Source organism: Arvicola amphibius, chromosome 1, assembly GCF_903992535.2.
Source record: "Arvicola amphibius chromosome 1, mArvAmp1.2, whole genome shotgun sequence".
Taxonomy (NCBI): domain Eukaryota; kingdom Metazoa; phylum Chordata; class Mammalia; order Rodentia; family Cricetidae; genus Arvicola; species Arvicola amphibius.
In genome coordinates, this window is record NC_052047.1 from 149208283 (window position 1) to 149221374 (window position 13092).

General features: G+C 43.4%; 1 protein-coding gene across 2 annotated transcripts in view; it reads right to left on the bottom strand.

The window, feature by feature from the left end:
- Pacs1 (phosphofurin acidic cluster sorting protein 1) overlaps positions 1-12801 on the bottom strand; it is a 135758-nt gene extending 122957 nt beyond the window's left edge. For both annotated transcript variants that reach the window (XM_038329404.2, XM_038329398.2), the window contains exon 1: positions 12405-12801. In XM_038329404.2, the coding sequence (XP_038185332.1) occupies positions 12405-12754 (350 nt within the window). In that variant the 5' untranslated portion in view covers positions 12755-12801. The remainder of the gene's footprint in view (positions 1-12404) is intronic.
- Positions 12802-13092: the final 291 nt, after the last annotated feature.

Below are 13092 nucleotides of genomic sequence, written 5' to 3' on the forward strand. Positions count from 1 at the left end.
GAAAAAAGGAAAACTTAAGGGAGACAAAAGAAAAGTATCAACTCCAACTTAAATCCTCACTTTCTTTAGAGTTGCTCAGCTTTCTTTGACTAAACTGTGAGCTGTAAACCGGTTTAGTTGCTTCTCTGGCTGCCAAATAAAAGCCACAGAAGTCAGCAGGTAAAATAGAGAAGCTGTCAAGTCAAACCAGATCAAAATAAAGTTGTGGTTTGCAGGCGGGGCCTGAGCCATCTCTTCCGTTCATGTAAGTGAGCAGGATGTGGCAACAGGATCCCAACCCCGCCACTGCTTCAAACCAAAATGTTTTGTTTTGGCCTTCTAGTCTAATATGCTTGAGGTCTGGCAAGAGTACGCCTAAGGGGAACTCAATCAGGAACGGCGGTGCTCTGCTGGAATTCCAGTATTTGAGAGACTGAGGAAGAGGGAGAATTCTAGGCCGGACTGGAACACATAACAATACTTTTTTGTAAACAAAAACAAATAAACAAACAAATGAAGATCAACCCAAGATCTTGTAATAATACCAATAAGAACTCAGAATATCAAGCCAGGCTTGGTGGCACACACCATTAATTCCAGCACTCAGGAGGCAGGTGGATCTCTATGAGTTTGAGGTCAGCCTGGTCTATAAGAGCCAGTTCCAGAACAGGCAAAGAAAATAGTAAAAATCTGTCTACAAAAAGAAAGAAAAGGAAGGAAGGAAGGAAGGAAGGAAGGAAGGAAGGAAGGAAGGAAGGAAGGAAGGAAGGAGAAAAGAAAAAAGAAACTGAATTGGCAAATAAGAGTGAGCAATAAAAATAACTAATATTTAATTTCTATGTGCAACACATGCAATTAACAATGTATTAATCCTACTCAGTTCTCACAGCTGTGTGAGACAGATAATTATTATGCCCATTTTATAGCTGATAAAATGGAAGCATTAGAGAGGTTAAATAATTTACTCAAAGTTACTCAGATACTAGTAGAGTCAAAATTCAAATCCAGACTAAAGGATTCCAAAACCCACACTCACAGCCACTATACTAAGCATCCCCATGGCACCCACAATGGTGATAGAATAGCATTCTGCAATTCCAACAAAGCATAAGGCAGCCCATACTACTGCTAACTAGGAGAATAGCCAGGTGTTGGAGAGCCAAGCTTAAATAGAAGTATCTCTTGTGACAATCACAAGTCATGAGAAGAATCCCAACGTTGTTCATCTAAACTGTGTGGCAAATAAAAATGTCTCCCCAAGAGTGACAAGAGACTTTGTCCAGTTTGGTAGTTGCTGCATCTAGGTGTTTTGATGTGCTTGGTGGTTTGCGGTTTTGTCACATTCATTAACAGGTCAAAATGCAAATCTTTGTGAAGACCCAGACGCACAAGACCATTACCCCAGAGGTGGAGCCCAGTAAAGCCATTGAGAATGTGAAGGTCAAGATCCAGGATAAAGAGGGCATACCCCCTGACCAACAGAAGCAAATCTTTGCAGGCAAGCAGTCGGAAGGTGGTTACACTCTTTCTGATCACAACATTCAGAAAGAATCCACCCTGCACTTGGTCCTTCATCTGGAGGATGGCTATTCCCCATGGGCAGTGATGGCATTACTCTGCACTATAGCCATTTGCCCCAATTTAAGTTCAGAAATTACAAGTTTCAGTAATAGCTGAACCTTTGTTAAAAATATTAATAAAGGTTTTTATGCATAGTAAGCTAAAAAAAGGAAGAAAGAAAGAAAAGAAAATAAGGAAGACAGGAAGGCAGGAAGAAAGGTCTCACCAAGAGAATCTATCTCATAAAACAAAAATGAAACACTTTCTTGATTTCCTCTTCTGTGAGACATGCAACCTCAGGCACTAAGATCCACTGCATACTCCTCAACAGAGGCATTCCTGGCCTGCCTGTCCATCAGGAGTATTCAGTCCCCAGTACTCCCAATTACACCACCACTACCCGTGCAGATAGTGATACCACTCACTATCTGACCATTATCACAGATCAGTTATTTAATGGTTTATTGTCTGTCTCCCTGTACTGAAATGTACACTCCAGTACAAAAGTGACATTGTCAACCTCTTTGTTACCCTTTCCTAAGCACCTAGACATCTGTGTTTGATACACAAAAACAAGTAAATTGTATATAATAGATATTCATTTAATAAATATTACAGAGGGGGCTGAGAGATGGCTCAGAGGTTAAGAGCACTGACTGTTTTTCCAGAGGTCCTGAGTTCAATCCCCAGCAACCACATGGTGGCTCACAACCATCTATAATGAGATCTAGTGCCCTCTTCTGACCTGCAGGGATACATGCAGGCAGATGCTGTATACATACATAATTACTAAATAAATCTTTAAAAATAAATAAATATTACAGATAAGCAGGTGTTATGGGAAAATCAGTCATCAGCTTAACCAATATATTTCTGACTGCACAGACAATAAGTAAATAAGTAAATGAGAACATTTCAAAAATTGAGACACCAGAAGAAGCTTCACAAACATCAGGGTGGACTGGGCAGGTAAAGACACCCTTTGAAGGTAGAAGAATCAATAGACTTCTAGTGAGTTAGTTTGTCACTTATGCAGGGGTGAACTTTTCGGTGGTATAGCTAGAAGAATCACCCATGCTTCTCTAAATAAGCTCAATATTCCAACTACCAAGTTAGACTTAGAATCCACTCTCTGATCTGGCATTGGTATCCTATCTTCGGTAATTTATTCACATCTCCACAGGAAAAAAGTACTTGGCAGTCCCCAAAAATCAGCTACAACGGATATTCCAAAAAATGAGCACCTCAGTCAGAAGGAACAGTAAGCATGAAAGCCCTAAGAACAAGTTTGCCCAAATCCATGAGAAGAACAAGGAAAATAGAAGTCTCTATCAGTCAGGAAAGGGTTAACCACATTATTAGGAGGCATCTGTCTCCTAAGTCATGGAAAAGGTTTTGTTTTACTATTTTTTAAGACAAAGTCTCATCCTAAAACTCAGTGGCATACACAGCAGGTCTTTAAGTAAGTGAAAGACTGTGGGGGAAGGAGTGGCTACCCTAGAACTCTCTATATAGACCAGTCTGGCCTTGAACTCACAGAGATCCTGCATCTTCCTACCAAGTGCTAGGATTAAAGGTGTATGTACACACTGAAGGGACACCAGCCCATCAAACATGTGGCTCTAGCAGGCCTTGTCTTCTCTCCATTTCCTCTGCCTTGCTAAAAAAAAAAGTTAAGATTATTCAGGCGGTAGAGGCACACACCTTTAATCCCAGCACTTGGGAGGCAGAGGCAGGAGGATCTCTGTTAAGTTCGAGGCCAGCCTGGTCTACAGAGAGAGTTCCAGGACAGGCTCAAAGCTACACAGAGAAACCCTGTCTCAAAAAAGTAAAACAACAACAACAACAAAACTGTAAGATTACATTCTTAAAGCCAGCCACCAAGGTCTATTCCCTTATTTGCCCACTTCCTCCTCCTGAGTTTGACTACCAAAATCCAACAATCAAAAGCCCCCTTTGGCTCACCTAATTAACACGCCTAATTAAAATTAAACACCTCAAAAAATAAATAAATAAATAAATAAATAAATAATTTTAAAAAGTAAAATTAAGCACCTCATCCTAACACAGGGTTTCCTATTTTACCTTCAAAAACTCTTACAAGTTGTTCTCATAACCACACATATGCTATGGCACACATGCATATGGATCCTGGCCAACATTTATTACTTCTTGTCGTTTTTGTTTTTGTTTTTTTGGTTGTTTGTTGTTTTTTTTTTTTGTTTTTGTTTTTTGAGACAGGGTTTCTCTGCAGCTTTTTTTAGAGCCTGTCCTGGAGCTAGCTCTTATAGAGCAGGCTGGTCTTGAACTCACAGAGATCCGCCTGCCTCTGCCTCCCGAGTGCTGGGATTAAAGGCGTGCGCCACCACCGCCCAGCTCTTGTCGGTTTTTTTATAACATCTATTCCAACTGAAGAGAAAAGATCTCGCTGTGGTTCTGATCTGATGATTAGTGACACTGAGAACTCTTTTCTTACACCGCTTGACCATTTGTAGGTTTATTTTGAGAAGTATTAGTTTAGATAGTTTATTCTTTTTCGTTTTGGTTTGAGACAGGGTTTTTGTTTTTGTTTTTTTTTTTTTTTTTATGTAGCCCTGGCTGTCCTGGAACTCAATTTATAGATCAGGTTGGCCTTGAACTCACCTCTGTTTTATGAGTGCTGGAATTAAAGGTGTGTACCACCATACCTGGCAAAGTGCTGGGATTAAAGACATATGCCATCATGCCCAGCTGCAAATATTTTCTAAAGCCATACATATTAACACTAGAAATATTGAAACAACTTTTTTTCTCTAAACTCATATTATCAAGTAGGTCTTTCCAAGGTTCTCGATCTGTCATATCCAGTATGGAAGCCACTAGTCATGTGTCTAGAGTGACATGAAATAGAGCTGCTATAATGCCAGCTGGGAGTGACACATACCTGACATCACAACACTACAGAGGCTGAAACAGGAGGATCACAAGTTCCAGTCAGGCCAGCCTGTGCAACATAATGAATTCCAGGCTAACCAGAGCTACCTAATAAGACCTTATCTCAAAAGCAAAACAGCAACAAAAGAATAGAAAGACAGAAAGAAATAGAACCAATGTAATGAAAGAAGCAAATTTTTCTGTTTTCTTTTGGTTTGTTGTTACTGTGAAACTGGTTTGCCTATAGCCAAGGTGACCTTGAACTCCTACTCTACAGACAGAGAAAATGAATCTCAATCCAAGTAGTCACAAATGATTAACACAAAACAGCTTTAAAACAAAACATCTCATGCCAGGCGGTGGTGGCACAAGCCTTTAATCCCAGAACTTGGGAGGCAGAGGCAGGCAAGGCGGATCTCTGTGAGTTCAAGGCCAGTCTGGTCTACAAGAGCTAGTTCCAGGACTGGCTCCAAAGCTACAGAGAAACCCTGTCTTGAAAAACCAAACCAACCAAACAAACACAAAACACAACATCTCTTCACCTAAAGACAAACGAATATCTATTAATATGCTGTTAGACGGTTGATTGGTTTTCACTGTTTTGTTTTTCAACTTTTTTTTAAGTCTAGTTTTTCTTTGTAGCTTTGGAACCTGTCCTAGAACTAGGTCTTGTAGACCAGGCTGGCCTTGAACTCAGAGATCCGCTGCCTCTGCCTCCCGAGTGCTGTGATTAAAGGCATGCATCACCACCGCCTGGCTGTTTTTTTTAACTTTTTATTGATTCTTTGTGCATTTCACATCCTTCATCTTGATCTCATTCATCTCCTCTCCTCATCCTGCCCTTGCAACCTCCCCCTCAAAACAAAACAAAAATTAAAAGAAAAACCAAAACCCAAAAATAAAACAAAATCTCAGTGTGGAATGGTTTTCATTTTTAAAGATTTATTTTCATTATTGCTTACATGGAGGTGTGTGTATCTGCATGCAGGTTATGTGCACACAGTGCAGGTGCCCAAGAAGTGGGAGGCATCAGATCCCCAGAGGTGGAGTTACAGATGCTTATGACCCCTTAGGACTGATGGAAGAGTAGCAACTACTTTTAACTGCTAAACCATTTCTCTAGTCCTTTGACTACTTTCTGCTTTGTTTTTTTTTAACAAATCTTTTTTTCTAACTTTTTATTTTTAGATTTATCTATTTTATATGATGCATGTTTTGCCTGCATGTATGTATGTGTACCACCTGTGTGCCTGGTCAGAAGAGGGCATCAGATCCCCTGGGACAGGTGTTAAAGACTATTATGAGCGACCATGACTCTTAACTGCTGAGCCAACTCTCCAGCCCTCATTATTTTTTTGAAAGTAGCTGAGGCTGACTTTGAACTCACTATTTCGCAAAGACTGGCCTAGAATTCCTGGTCCTCCTGCCTCTGCCTACGAAGTACCCAGATTACAGGCTCATGTGCCACCATGCCAGGCTACTGGAATGTTTTAAGAAATTATATTCTCACTGGGAGAAGGATCTTTGTGAGTTCAAGACCACCCTGGTCTACATGAGAGTGAATCTGTCTAAAAGAGAAACAGAGCCAAGCGGTGGTGGCTCACACCTTTAATCCCAGAACTAGGGCGGTAGAAATGGGAAGTGATATGGCTGGGAGGAGAGGGAAGCTTGGATGCAGTCTGAGGTTTTGTAGAGAAGGCATTCAGTCTGAGGACTTGTAGAGACAGGATACCCCATTTGATCTGAGGATTTCATAGAGGTAAAAACTAGTGACTGGCTAGTCTGCCTCTCTGAACTTTCAGCTTTCACCCCCTAATATCTGACTCTGGGTTTTTATTATTAAGACTAATCAACCTCAAGCTACAACTGGATGTGGTGGCATGTCTCTACAATTCTAGAGAGGCAGAGACAGGAAGATCAGGAACTCAAAGTTAGCGTCAGCTACCTTAAGCAAGGCCAACCTGGGCTATAAGGTACTCCCCACATGTAAAGGTGGAAAATGTGAATCAACTCCATAAAGCTCTGATCTCCACACAAACATCATGGTAACCACCTTCTCACCAAAAAATTAGATAGATAGATAGATAGATAGATAGATAGATAGATAGATAGATAGATAGATAAGCAAATACTTTTTCTGAAGATTCTCTTGCTAAGCAGCAATGTATTGTTAATGTATTGTTAGTATTTGCACTCCTGGGGAAGACGCCAAGTTCAGGGCTGCCTGAGTGGAAACCCTCGACGAAACAGTCATTCTTTGATTTTTCCAGTCAGCTTTCTAAATAACTGCCTGCGAATTTCTCTTCTTTTTTTTGTGAATTTCTTTTTTTTAAAATAATTTACTTATTTTTATTTTATGTGCATTAGTGTTTTGTCTCCATGTATGTCTGTATGAGGGTGTCAGATCTTAGAGTTAGTTACAGACAGCTGTGAGCTGTTATGTGGGTATTGGGAATCGAACACAGGTCCTCTAGAAGAGTAGTCAGTGCTCCTAACCACTAAGCCATCTCTACAGACTGCCTGTGAATCTCTATGTAAGCACTGCAGAGGAGTTACCAGCACACATATATCTGGGCTCTCTAAAACCTTCCTGCCATGCTGGTGACTCCTGGGTCCAGGCCTAGAGGAGGGAGGGAGGGAGAATCCTGTGAGGGTTTGTAAACTGGATCCACCTTGTTTGCGGCCCTCTCTGAAAGAAGCACTTGGGCCAGTTTCAATTTTGACTTTTCTCATGAACACTCTAAATCCTATGCTGGCAAATCATTCCCAGTCACCCAGGATTCCCAAAGTACTTCTAGAACGTGCTGTCAGATGCAAGCTAGACTAGACAGGTCTACTTCAACAGTTTTAAGCCCGGGCCAAAGCAGGTCCCATCTTCCCAGGTAAGAGTGGAAGGACAAAGCCCAAACATTCTCAGACAAATATTTCCCTCCTCCAAGAGCAGAAATTAAGAATAGCAACTCACTGGTTTGGCCACAAAACTGAGAAACTGGAAAACTAGCTTTAAAAATAATCACATAGCCTGACAGTACTGGAGAATGCCTTTAATCCAGCACTTGGGGGACAGAGGCAGTCAGATCCTTGAATTTGAGGCCCATCTGGTCTACAGAGCAAGTTCCAGGACAGCCAGGGCTACACAGAGAAATCCTGTCTCGACACAACCCCCCCAAAAGAAAAAAATCACGTAACTACTAATGTGTCCCAAAGATCTGTAAATCAATACATGTAAAATAAACTTAATGAAAGTCATTCTCTTTCTGCCTTAAGGAATCTGAGCTTCCACAGGGATGATGGATAATATTACCCTGATAGGGAGGATATTCTATTACAACACTCACACTGTGAAATTCAAATCTCCTAGGGCACAAACAATGCTTTTAAGACTTTCAATGCTAAGGAGATAACAGACATTTCACAAGCTCTCTCTTATTTGATCAATTGCATTTACTTTACATCTATCATTTAAGAAGTACTTGTTCCTGTGGCTTTATAAGTCTTTGTTGTAATTTGTTTGATATACATCTTAGGATGGGTGGTAAGTAAAAGTATTTGTAACCAATGGCTGAAGTCTAAGGCACAGAAGAGTTTGTCCTAGCATAAAGTAATCAGAGCAAGAGCCCAGCTTGTATGTGCTTTTGTGGTTATAGTAGCATCTCTCCCCAAATGCTTTCGTGCAAATAACATTTCTGCTGCAAGTTATCCATGCCAGTTCCGCGTGGCCACCTCCTTTGGCTATAATATTTTTGTCTAACAAGGGTTAACCATAGTACTCCTTTTCTGTTTGTTTAATATAATTCAGGAAGAAATTGTGAGGGATAGTTACTGAACCCATTCCCAAAGTAAGCACAAAGATAAGGACATAAGTGTGTTTTGAAATGAAGCCCCAATTCAATACTGTTTCTGTTATACAGCAGAGTACATGTCAACTCCTATTAACTTTTAAATGACTAAGAAAATTTTGTTTGCTTATAAAATTTAATAATTTTCTGCCTTTCCTAATATTAGCAATTCAGAAGAAAAATGTGGGAAAATCTCACCAAATGAAGACTGAAGAGAAAGGATAGGTTAATAAGCCTCTAAAACCTTTGCTTTACTATCAAGCAACATGCTACACACTCCTCTCCTCTCCCCATTACACCCCACACATCTCCCTGCCATACCCAGCCACAGTAGAGGACGATTCAGTAGGGGAGGGGAGCAGCCCCAGCTCTTAAAGCTATGAATTTCATAATGAACAAGAGCAGAGCTGCCTAGTCATATAACAGTTTTGATGGGTTTTTGTCCAAAGATAATCATATTTCGTGGTGGCTATTTTGGAAAGGTGAGAACAGATGGGATCAGGACCTTTCCTTTTATATAGTTTATCTTTCTATATTGCTTGAGTCATGGACATGTTAATGCTGTTTTTTGTTGTTGTTGCTATTTAAATGCTGGTAAAAACAACAAAGCAAAGAACAATTAAGCCTTTTTGTTTTGATTTGGTTTTTTCGTGTTGTTTTGTTTTTCAGTTTTTTTGAGACTGGGTTTCTCTGTGCAGCCCTGGCTGTCCTGAATCTCACTCTGTAGACCAGGGTAGTCTGGAACTCATAGAGATTCTCCTGCCTCTGCCTTCCGAGTGCTGGGACTAAAAGCATGCACCACCACAGCCTGGCCAATTAAGCCTTTTTTAAAGCCAACTGTGAGCATGCTATTGAAAGTTTTAAAAATAATACTATCAATCCTGAGAATTTAGTAAACAATAAAAATGAGCAGACATGTACCTAAAAGCATCAATAATGCTTACCTTTATTTAAACATCCAATAAAGGAAATTATTTTTTTCAAAAACAAGCAAAATTTTCAAAAGTATCAAGGATAGCAGCATTACCTTCCTACTGCTCTGTTACACTCTTTTCTGTACTAGGTGACACCCACTTCTATAGTGCTGACTGCTTTTCAGTTTTCTTTGTTTTCGACTAAGTCTCTATTTTTGCTTGTTTGTTTGTTTGTTTTCGAGAGACAGTTTCTCTATAGCTTTGGAGTCTGTCCTGGAATTAGCTCTTGTAGAGCAGGCTGACCTCAAACTCAAAGAGATCTGCCTGCCTCTGCCTCCCAAGTGCAGGGACTAAAGGCGTGCACCACCACAGACCGGCCCAACTAAATCTTGTTATAGCTCCCTGGCTGGCCTGAAACTATGAAACTCTGGCTGTCCTTAAGTCATTAATCACCCTGCCTCAAACTCCCAAGTGCTCTAGGCATATGCCAGTATGCCTAGTTCCCACGTGTTCCTATGCACACCTAACCTCAGATTTGCATGGCTTAGCTGCCTATTGCTCATGCGTTTGTGTTGCACTGGAGTTACATGAGAGAAGAATGTTAGTTCCAGGTTCTATACAGTTTCATGGTGTCTGTATATTTTATGTAATATGAACAAGGAAACAATAATTCACCAAATGACTCAATACGTAGAAGGGCCAATAACGGTCTTTTTCTCCCCCCAGGGAGTTTTCTATCCTGAAGACATGCAGCATGCTCCAAGAAGCACAAGTGTTTCACAAGGTGCTGGGAGGCACAAGGATAATTGCTAAAAAACAGTCACAGAAGGGCAGATGATAGGCCAGGACTGGACAGTAAACAAGACATAACTATACACATCCACATACAGAATGCCTACCCTGTATCTTGGGACAGTAATTTATTATGCATGCCTTTTAGTAACCAAGAGCTCTTACGGTCAAACCAAAACTCAACTCAGTGATTCTTCTCTTTGTTTCCCTTTGTGACAGTTTCTGCCCATCAATTCATGTTTTTTAAATCTAACATGCCAGAAAAGGCAACCACCCAAAGGTCACTATTCAAACACTCCCAGATACAAAGGAGAACATGTTTCACTAACAACAGACCCCTGCAGGATGGAGCAGACAGAGGACTCTGATGGGGTGACTAGGAGGAGCAGCATACTCAGCAAGAGAAAGGCCCACGCAGAAAGAGAGAGGCCTGCCCAGCCAAAAGGCACACTGTACCATTCCACAGTAAGATCTCACTTGAGTTTCGTGTCATGCTAGGGCTCTGGCCAAAGTAAATTACTATGGTTCCTGATTTCCTTAAAGGAAGAACCGAGAAAGCAGACAATATAAATTAGAGCAGCGAATGAGAACACAAAGGGCAGAGTGTAGGGTGGAAATGGCAGTCTACCATCATCTCGAGCTTCAAACCCACACTTCTGGCAGCAATTCCAGTCCTACATACACATATACTCTAAGGAAACTTCTGCCTAGGAGCACAAATCCTGGGCAAATCCACACTACACATATACACATTCTACTGCCCACGTTAGCAGGAAGCAACCTAAATATTCATCAGAATCAAATAGTAATTCATATAACCAAATATTATCCATTAGGGAAAGTACTAAAAATTTAAGAGTTACCAAACAATATTGATAACTTGCACAAGCCTGAGTTAAAAGTGACAGAATACATACAGTATGAGACATTGATTACAAGCTCCAAAAATGTTGAACCCAGGAAGGAGATGCATTCCTTTAATCCCAGCACTAGAGAAGCAAGATACAGGCAGATCTCTGTGAGTTCCAGACCAAGGCAAGTAGGGTTCTCTCTCTCTCTCTCTCTCTCTCTCTCTCTCTCTCTCTCTCTCTCTCTCTCTCTCTCTCTGACTCATATGTAATAAAGCTATAATTAAGAGAGACAGACAGACAGAGGTAGAGGAACACAATCCAGAAGAGTGTTCACTTTTGTAGGGGAAGCCAGAATGCGGTTCAGGAAAGGGACACACTCTGAGCTTTAACAGGAGGGGTAGAGCTCTATATTTTTCACTAAATGACATGAAAAGATGTGCTAGTCATCACTTTTCATGCCCTATATATTGGTGTGATGTTGTTCAAAACAAAGGGAGATGAGGAAATAGTAAGAGAGTTGAGGGTGGAACCCCACAATGCTCCCAATCTCTAACTTACACACACATCCACCTGCCCTGTTGGGCTAACAGTGAGGCTAGAACCTGAGAAGCACAAAAAGAACACCTCCAGGCATCTCTTTGTGCTTATTGGGCAAAACCAACCCTGCAGGCTGTCTTATCACAGGACCAGTTCCAACACACTGTCCCCAAAGAGTTACTGAAGAACTGCTTTGCCATAGGGAAACAGAAAACATCTCCAAGTATATCGTTTGATGCAAGTTCCCAGATGGTTCCAACAACAGAAAAATAGATTGAATTTAGGAACAAGGCAGTCATTTTACAGATCCCCGAGGAACTGGGGGACCCTATGACCAGCATCTAGGGGAGGAGGAAAGGAAAACTTGCATTTGAGAACACATTCAATTGATGTCACAAAACTAAGGGCACAAAGCACCCATAGAATGTGTGTAACGTGAAGCCCAGATGAACATGCATACTGAACCCCCGAGTGTCATTAAACCAGCTTGACCTGCAACAGGTAACAATTGAATTTGGCATATGCGGAGTATATTGGAAAATACCACATCTGTGTAACATATGTACAGCCCACGAGTGCCAGCCAGAGAGGCAGGAAGAAGAGTGACTTACTGATCGTAAGGAAGGCCGTATTATTCGGTCAGACCCAAGAAAGGCTGGGTCCAGGAGGCCAAAAGGGTGGTCCTGGCCAAGGCAGAAGGTGGGGCTACTGGGAGAGGGCAGGCCCACACAACAATCTTGGAAGGCCCAGGCGAAGGCAGCACCCCCGCCGCCACACACACACATACACACACACACACACACACACACACACTCTCTCTCTCTCTCTCTCTCTCTCTCTCTCTCTCCACCTCTCTCTCTCTCTCTCTCTCCACCTCTCTCTCTCACCCGAGCCGGGACGAGCTTAGGGTGGCGGACGTCCCCTAACCCAACGGGGAGAAATGGGGAGGTGGGGCCTGTCACAGAGCCAACCTGGCGGTCCCCTAGGCGCATACCTAGTCCCACCCGCCCATTACTTACCTGGGCACACAGCTAGACGAGCTCCGGTCCACCTCCCAGGTGGCATACAAATTCATCTGCACCGGGGCGGGGGTGCGGCCTGGTCCTGGACCGCCGGGAGGCGCAGAGCCTGAGGCCACCGCGACGGCCATGGAGGTGGAGGTGGAGGAGGACGAAGAGGAGGCGGCCGCAGCAGAGGTGGACGAAGAGGACGAGGTGGCCTGGGCCAGCTTGGGGGGCGTTGGCTGTTGCGGCAGCGGCTGCTGCTGCGGTGGCTGCTGCTGGGGAGACTGGGCGACCCCAGAGCCCCGCTGGCCGCTGCCGCCCCCGGCACCACCGGGACCACCGCCCGCCCCTCCGCGTTCCGCCATGGCCTGGCCAGGGGTCGAGGGGGCGCAGGGCTTACGCAGACTGAGGCCACGCCGAGCGGCTCGCAGGCTTCCCCCCGCAGTGGCGGCAGCGGGGGCTCAGCGCGACTCAGACCGCCCGGCGGAGCGCGAGCCGCCAGCGAATCTGCACGCACGCGCGGGCCTTCGCTGCGCGCGATCCTCGCGCTCGCCCGCCGCCGCCTGTTGCGGCCCGCGCGGCCCAGACACTGGGTGGGCGTGGCCGAAAGGGGGCGGGGAGCCGCGGTCCCACCCAGCCGGGCGCCAAGGGGCGGGGCCACCCGAGCTCGGCCCCGCGGCCTCTGGGGAGGGGGCTACAGTCG